The 8,788-nt window shown below is 49.5% G+C and overlaps 1 protein-coding gene across 1 annotated transcript; it reads right to left on the bottom strand.

Annotated features, from left to right (window-relative positions):
- Positions 1–378: 378 nt before the first annotated feature.
- LOC114768819 (phosducin-like) lies at positions 379–4,324 on the bottom strand. The gene is made up of 4 exons (XM_028961122.1): positions 4,192–4,324; positions 2,624–2,672; positions 2,249–2,397; positions 379–1,303 (listed from the first exon to the last, which is right to left on the bottom strand). The coding sequence occupies exons 2-4, from the start codon at positions 2,652–2,654 to the stop codon at positions 797–799; spliced, it is 687 nt and encodes a 228-aa protein (XP_028816955.1). The 5' UTR covers positions 2,655–2,672; positions 4,192–4,324; the 3' UTR covers positions 379–796.
- Between the last annotated feature and the right edge of the window lie 4,464 nt (positions 4,325–8,788).

The following is an 8,788-nucleotide window of genomic DNA, read 5'->3' on the forward strand; positions in this document are numbered from 1 at the left end:
CTGAGCAAAGCACCGTCCCCACACACTGCTCCCCGGGCGCCTGTCATGGCTGCCCACTGCTCACTCAGGGTGATGGGTTAAATGCAGAGGACAAATTTCACTGTGCGCACCGTGCGCTGTGCTGCTGTGTATCACATGTTCACTTCACTTTAAACAGGCATGCGTTCTGTTGGCATGGAACGGGTTATCTGCATCGCTCGCTGGAGGGAAAGTTGAGAACGTAACAGGCGTGTGTTGGGCGTGATGAACTTGTGAACCTGTGCAGGTGACTCAGCCCCGCGGTTCCGTGCAGGTAAAAGCCTGTCTCTCCGTCACGCAGAGCTGTCCTACTGGACAGAAGTCCCGGTTACAGACGGGAGCCATTAAAATTCCCACCCCTGAGCGTAACCAGATCTTACGGTTTTATTTCAACGGTACGTTTACATGACATTACGTTTTACATTCTCATTACAAAACATGGTAGACGTAGACACATGAATACAGCTGGAGCATTTCGCTTTCTCCTAATGAGGCCTATTTAAGTCTGTTCTCCAGCAACATCAGGCCTAAAGAAACGACCGCTCAACACGCCTGTCACACGTACAGAGAGAGGAACTTTCCTGCTGCTGAACACTACGGCTCCACGGAACTCAGTTTCTTTTCCGACTGCTGCGCTAGTGGACATCCCGCCAGTCTTCAGCCCGAGGAATCTGTCACCGATCGGCGTCTCTGGCCTCCACGGGCTGAAGGTGGGGAAGTGAGGAGATGTGAGGTTTCATGTGACAGCTTCCAGGACTCCAGACTGACGGAAGGGCGTCTACTCCACGTCGGCGTCGTCCTCGGCAGGCGGCTCCTTCTCGGGCAGCAGTCCGTACTCGTTGAGGAAGGCCTCCACGTCGGTGGCGAAGAACTCCTCGTTCAGGTGCTGCGTGGCGGCCAGGAAGTTCCCCAGCAGCTCGCCGCCCTTGTAGACCAGCAGGGCGGGCAGGACGTCGTCGGAGAAGCGCTCGCCGGCGCCCGTGGCCTCGGCGCTGATGCGGCAGAACTTGACGCTGGGATACTCGCCCGCCAGGCAGTCCAGGCAGCCGTTGAGGGCCTCGCAGCCCTTCACGTCCGGCTTGTAGATGTGGACGACCACCACGGTCATGTGGTGCTCCTTCTCCACCACGTCCAGGAAGGCCTGGCCGCTGTCCAGCTCGTGGACGCGCTCGAAGCGCGGGCCGAAGCTCAGGCGCTCGTGCATCTCCTGCATGCACTGCTTGCGGTACTTCTTCAGACACTGCTCGTCATCCTCTTTAATCAGCTCGTACTCCTGCACGCTCATCTAGACAAACACGGACATCATTCACTCACCACTCACCGTGCACACGCGCGCGTGTGTGTGTGTGCATGTGTCTGTGTGTGCGTGTGTGTCTGGTGTGTTTGTGCGTGTATGTGTGTGTGTACGTGTGTGTGTGTGTGTCTGTGTGTGTGTGTGTGTCTGTGTGTGCATACGTGTGTGTGTGTCTGTGTGTGTGCGTGTGTGTCTGTGTGTGTGCGTACGTGTGTGTGCGAGTGTATGTGTGTGTGCGTCTGTGTGTGCGTGCGTGTGTGTTTATGTGTGTGTACGTGTGTACGTGTGTGTGCGAGTGTATGTGTGTGCGCGTGTGTGTTTATGTGTGTGCGCGTGTGAGCGTGTGAGTGTGTGTATGTGTGTGCATGTTTGTGCGCGTGTGTGTGTGTGTGTGCGCGTGTGCGTGTGTATATGTGTGTGTGTGTACGTGTGTGTGTGTCTGTGTGTGTGTGTGTGTGTGTGTGTGTGTCTGTGTGTGCATACGGTGTGGTGTCTGTGTGTGGTGGTGTCTGTGTGTGTGCGTAGTGTGTGTGCGAGTGTATGTGGTGTGCGTCTGTGTGTGCGTGCGTGTGTGTTTATGTGTGTGTACGTGTGTACGTGTGTGTGCGAGTGTGTGTGTGGGGTGTGTGTATGTGTGTGCGCGTGTGAGCGTGTGAGTGTGTATGTGTGTGCGTGTTTGTGCGCGTGTGTGTGTGTGTGCGCGTGTGCGTGTGTATATGTGTGTGTGCATGTGTGTGTGTGTGTGGGTGTGTGTGCGTGTGTATATGTGTGTGTGTATGTGTGGGTGCTTGTGTGTTTATGTGTGTGCGCGTGTGAGCGTGTGAGTGTGTGTATGTGTGTGCGTGTTTGTGCGCGTGTGTGTGTGTGCGTGTGTATATGTGTGTGTGTGTGTGTGTGTGTGTGTGTGTGTGGTGTGTGCGTGTGTGTGTGTACCACCTTGCGGTTGAGTCCGCAGCGTGTTTCGTCGTTCGGTTTGTGAGGGGAGCTCATCTGCCTCAGCAGCTCCCTCTTGTTGGAGGACAGAGCTTCCTGGTCCATGCTCTCCATCTTAAACTTCCTCCAGTCGTTTATCACGCCCTTGGGACCTGCACATTTACATTTACGGCATTTACCAGACGTCCTTATCCAGGGTCACTTACAGTCAGTAGTGACAGGGACAGTCCCCCCCAGAGACACTCAGGGTTAAGTGTGCTCAGGGACACAATGGTAGTAAGTGGGATTTGAACCCGGGTCTTCTGGTTCATAGGCGAGTGTGTTACCCGCTAGGCTACTACCATGTGTTGGTATAATTGATCTGCCACACAGACTCACCCGTGTGTGTGACCGTCACCTCCTCCGACATGATGTGTGAGAAGCTCCGCTGCGGACAGGCGGGGAGATAACATCAGATTAGACACAAGGCCACGATCTCAGTGATGGAGTGTAATAATCCCACCGTAATACGAATCTTTAATCTCACAGCTGTAACATGCTGGGAGACGTTAATCCAGATGGAAACACGACACCTCACTTTCATCTCAGACTCATTCTGATTGGCTGAACCATGTCCTCCAATCCAACATGACCTCTGTGTTTATGGGTATCTTCCAGAGTTCTTTACTTGCTCCAGTTGAGAATTTGATGTCGTGTCTTGATGTCTTGTGTTTGGTCTTGGTTCATTTGTTCCTTGAGTCATCAGATTCCTTCTCCTGCCTCCATGTGACATGTTCCTAGACCTTCCCAACCAAGGGTGGCCAAGAAGCAGGCCGCTGTGATTCAGCTCACCTTCTACCACTCCCCTGGATTTGGATAACTGATTCTGCCGTAGGCTCTCGGAAGCACAGTAGAGCCCACATAGGTTATTACTAATTTAATACAAGCCACACATGGTGCTCATAAGCATGGTATAGATGGTTTCCAACCAGGTTCCTGGTACGATGGGTTGGCCTGCTGCGGTTCTCTAGTGGAACTACAAAGCATCCTTCTCAGGTTTAATGAACAACGGAGTCTCAGTCCGCAGATCTGCATTCATTTTATTGAATATTGAATCCCTAACGGTTACATAATGACACACACGCACACACACTTACACAGCGAGAGGCTTTATAATCAACTCAGGTGACACCTTGAAAGCTGGTGTGTCAACGTCACTCAGGATGAGCCAGGTATGGCGCGCTGTCACGTTACGACACGAGCTAATCGAGTCGTCTGATTGGCTGCCGACATGATTGGATTTGCCCGCTGTCTTGGAAACGGCGTCACTAACGGGGAGGAAGAAAATGATCTAATGCCCTCGACCGAAGATCCCGACTGTAGCGTTGGCCTGGTCATTGTAGGAGGAGCACGACTGTTCACTGGTCAGAAGACGGTTGTTCTGACTACACTACATCAGGTGTGGCGTGTGTGTACACAACCCATAGCGTCGTCTTGCTGCGAGTGCATCGATGGATTATAATCTGATTAGCGTGTGTTCAATCATTTCTCACTCTCCGCCAAAACGGATTCTATCTGTTCTTTATTGGCTGATATTTGTGCACAAACCGAATTTGAACGTACTCATTCGAATCTAAATTCCAATGTGGCTAATTCGCTTCTCCGAATGTCATTTCAGTTCATTGCAATGCACAATCCGGGTCCTTGAGGAAGAGCAATGGAGCGCAGATTTGCTTTCTGTGGCTGAGATTACAGTCCAGCATCACAGTTTAATTAACGGACCCCGACACGTCTACCAATAAGTTAGGTAATGACTGAAAAGACTATGGAATCTGGCAACGCGAATCCACCACGTTCCTCATGCAACCAGACAGCAGCAACCGTAGCTGTTACTGTCCAAGCGATCTTCTAATCACGCGAGCATCATCAAACGCATGCATGCATGCAACCCGAGCGCGGAAGCTCACCGGCGTACGTGAAGACGGGGACGGCTTTCTTCAGTGGCCTCTTCTCGACTGCTCGCCGGTCACTCAGCTCCTCGGGCTGAGAGCTTCACCGAGAGCTTCTCACTGAAATAGAAGACTAAGAGGATTGAAGAGTAAGAATTAGACACCTGCACCAGGGTGAAGGAGAGAGAAGGAAAAAAGCCAAGACGTAACGTAACGTGATGCTGATGCTAAGTAAGGGATAGACAGCAGGAATATCTTACATCCCGATGCTCTGGAATTTCATCTGAAGTTGTCAGGAAGAAAAAACGATTTGGGATTAAGATTAAGTGGTCGAGCACTCAGGGTCTCTTTCTAAAACTCTCAGACTAATCCTAATCTGTCACTAAATTCCACCTTAAAGGGCCCAAATGTCTATAAACCAGGAATAGCATTTTTTTGAGGGTCGATTTTGGTCCATTCTGGGATCATCTTTTCTTTACGGCTGAAATTGCACAACAGTAACTGGAAAACGTCGACCCGCACTTTCGGAGCTCCAAATGCAGCTGATGGTGGAGAGAGAGGCGGAGAATGAGGTGGAAACTGACTCATATCTGTAAATCACCGTGTTTACCCTGCTTCCTCCATTAAATGTTAATATTTAGTCAGTGGCCCCATTCCGTGAATTGGCTATGAGGTCATTTCCTCTGTCGGAAGGCCTGTTGGGAATGCACTTTTTCCGAAGGTGCCACCACCTACACCCAATTTCTGGCAAGCAGGTTGCTTGCTGGTCACCATCATGGGCAAAGCAAAGCAGCACTTTACTTTTTCCTTGAGGTGGTTCGTTGACACCTGCCCATAGAAAAATATCTCAAATCCCACGTTTTATGTAATGGTCATATTTCATGTTGATTGTGTTTCAGAAATACATTTGCATACGTCTCCCTTCCTCCATCCCTGCTATTCCGAGTCAGGGCTTAGGCTGATCCCGGTGACTGAGACGGATAAATCCGCCAACATCGAACCATCAACCTCCCACGCACAGACGTGGACGGAGGAGCAGCAGGTATTTCCGTCCCTCCAGGCTGAAGAATATGGTGGCCAAGAACATCTGTGGAATCTGCAGGATTCCTTAACAGGCCAGTGTGTTCCCTCGTCATTAAACTTAAAACACTTTTATATCATAAAAATTATTTAGAAAAGTATAAAATATAATATAAGCTACACAGTTCCAGTCTTTTTGCAGGCTACAAGACATTAGAACCAGGATGTGACCGATTTGTCAACTGATAACGGTGTGTTATTTGCAGTGGATTCTACTGAGATCGCCACGTTTGTGAGATTTCCCAGTTGCCTCGTCTTGGTTACCTTGTGAATGCCCCTGAGCAGGGCCTTCCGCTGCACGAGAACGTACGAGCGTGAGCGTCCGACCCTGTCTGCACGAAGAGCGGAATTCCTGACACCGCCGATTCATCTCCTGCCCAGCGAGACACAGACAGAAAAACACTGCAGGGTTCAGGATCACTGGAAACCAACACTGCACCAATTAGGCTGCGTGTGTGTGTGTAGAAGTTTGTATGTGTGTGTGTGTGTAAAAGTGTGTGTGTGTGTGGGTGTGTAGAAGTGTGTGTTTGAAAGAGAGAGAGAGAGATATACACAAAGACAGTCCGGGGTGAAGGAATTTGAACTTTAATGAGAAATGTGTCTAAGTTTGATTGTTTTATTGGTAAATGCTGTAAATGGGAAATGTAAAATACTGACATTTCGCTGTCTGTTTGTAACTATAGGAAGAAGCGAAGAGAATGAAATGCTTTTCATTTCATTTCATTGCTTTGAAGTGCCTTTGAAAAACATTTTGAAAGTTCTTTTAAAGCAATGAAAATGTAGGATTATTAAAGACATTAAGGGGTATCCATTTTCTTCTATAGTGAAGGACTCTGTTGTTCTTTTCCCTACAAGGAGAGCAAAAGAACCTCCTGTGATTTCATTGGTCAGGAGGCCCGAGAGGCCGGGGCCTGTGGGTAACGCTGCGTGGTCAGCGGGCAGTGCTGCCCACAAGGTCTGGACCGTGACCGCGGCTCGGTAATCTCCACGGCAACAGCGGGCGCGGCGCCACCGCCGCGAGGAAAGCTTAGTGGCTTACGGCCGCTATTTTAACACCGGGACAGACAGTGTCACTAAAGCATGCAACAGGTCAGAAGACGTCATGAACAATGACACACACACACACACACATTACTCATACGGTTACATATTACAGAGAAATATGATGGCTGAAAGCCAAAATAAAATCTGGAATGGTCCTTGTTCCGGCACCTCTCAGACACTGGAGGACAGCATCACCATGGGGTTCCCAGTGTCCATCCATGCTGGAGGAATAATGCTGACCATCTGTCTGCTCCCCCCTGCTTCTCAAGTTCTCTGCTTTACCCGAAACCTGGCCAGTCGTCAAACTCGCGATTCCCACAAATTGAGAGAACAATGGAATTGCGGCATGAATTCAGCAGAAGCTCTGTGCTCCCTGCAGCGTATCTTCTCACAAACACACTCGTCTCATCCAGCCATGACGGACGGAACCCGTTCTGCCGCATGTTAGAACTGAGGTTACCGCTGGGCTCGCAGCTGCATCCTGGCGCAAGACCGAATCCCGTCTTCCCCCAACACGGAGCAGGAGGACAGGGCGGCGTGATGAGCGGCTGCACGACAAACATTTGAACCAGTCGGCAGATTATATGTGTGTTGCATGGTGTTGCAGGGTGTGTTACGGTATGTGTTGCATGGTGTTGCTTGGTGCGTTATGGGGTGTGTTACGGTGTGTGTTACATGGTGTTGTATGGTGTGTTACGGGGTGTGGTATGGGGTGTATTACATGGTGTTGCAGGGCATGTTACAGGTGTGTTACGGTGTGTGTTGCAGGGTGTTGCTGGGTGCGTTATGGGGTGTGTTACGGTGTGTGTTACATGGTGTTGTATGGTGTGTTACGGGATGTGGTATGGGGTGTATTACATGGTGTTGCAGGGCATGTTACAGGTGTGTTACGGTGTGTGTTGCAGGGTGTTGCTGGGTGCGTTATGGGGTGTGTTACGTGTGTGTTACATGGTGTTGTATGGTGTGTTACGGGATGTGGTATGGGGTGTATTACATGGTGTTGCAGGGCATGTTACAGGTGTGTTACGGTGTGTGTTGCAGGGTGTTGCTGGGTGCGTTATGGGGTGTGTTACGGTGTGTGTTACATGGTGTTGTATGGTGTGTTACTGGATGTGGTATGTGGTATATTACATGCTGTTGCAGGGCATTTTACGGGTGTGTTACAGTGTGTGTTGCAGGGTGTGTTACGGTGTGTGTTGCATGGTGTTACTGGGTGCGTTATGGGGTGTGTTACATGGTGTTGTATGGTGTGTTACTGGATGTGGTATGTGGTATATTACATGCTGTTGCAGGGCATTTTACGGGTGTGTTACAGTGTGTGTTGCAGGGTGTGTTACGGTGTGTGTTGCATGGTGTTACTGGGTGCGTTATGGGGTGTGTTACGGTATGTGTTACATGGTGTTTCAGGGTGTGTTAGAGGGTGTGTTATGGGGTGTGTTACATGGTGTGTTATAGGGTGTGTTACATGGTGTTGCAGGGTGCGTTATGGGGTGTGTTACATGGTGTTGCAGGGTGCGTTAGAGGGTGTGTTACATGGTGTTGCATGGTGCATTATAGGGTGTGTTACGGTGTGTGTTACATGGTGTTGCAGGATGTGTTAGAGGGTGTGTTATGGGGTGTGTTACATGGTGCGTTATGGGGTGTGTTACATTTTGTTACAGGATTTGTTATGGGGTGTGTTGCGGGGTGAGTTACATTGTGTTACATGGTGTGTTACGGTGTGTGTTACATGGTGTTGCTAGGTGTGGTACGGTATGTGTTATGGGGTGTGTTACAGGGTGTTGCAGTGTGTGTTACGAGGTTTCCTACACAAAAACAAGCGTGCCATCTGTCTTGCACACCCTGATAATCTGCGTTCAAAAGTTCAGCTCCTCAGACCCGGATATGAAAACTTGATTGATTTGTTTATCAGCTCTGGTTGCCTGAGAAGCTTGAACCCAGTTTCACCCCTGCGGTGCCCAGTACAGAAAAAGAAATACTTGGACCCATACACACACACACACACACACACACACACAAGCTCTCATGTGCACACACACACAAACACACACATTGCATCAACATCATTGACTAGCATTTTCTTTCCAACCTGTTTGCTGTCATTTGTTGTTAAATTAATTTTTAATTAAATGTCTAATCTTCTCTCCGGATATTTACACACCCACACACACACACACACACACACACACACACACACCCTACCTGACAATGTGGTTTTTCTGTCTTTAATTGCTCATAGTGGAAATCCACAGCATGACTGTCTGGTTTAACATTAATTGGTCCTGTGCACGTAAGCTCAAAGAGCTCAGTCGTCTGTGTGTGTGTGTATGTGTGTGAGTGTGTGTGTGTGTGAATCAGTGTGTGTACACACAGGCAGGGCTGGTAGTGAACAAACTTACACTCACCTTTTGCTGCAATCCTGGACTTTTAGCCTGTGTGTGTGTGTGTGTGTGTTTGTGTGTGTGTGTGAGAGTGAGTGTTTTCAGTCGGA

Source organism: Denticeps clupeoides, chromosome 19 (genome assembly GCF_900700375.1).
Source record: "Denticeps clupeoides chromosome 19, fDenClu1.1, whole genome shotgun sequence".
Taxonomy (NCBI): domain Eukaryota; kingdom Metazoa; phylum Chordata; class Actinopteri; order Clupeiformes; family Denticipitidae; genus Denticeps; species Denticeps clupeoides.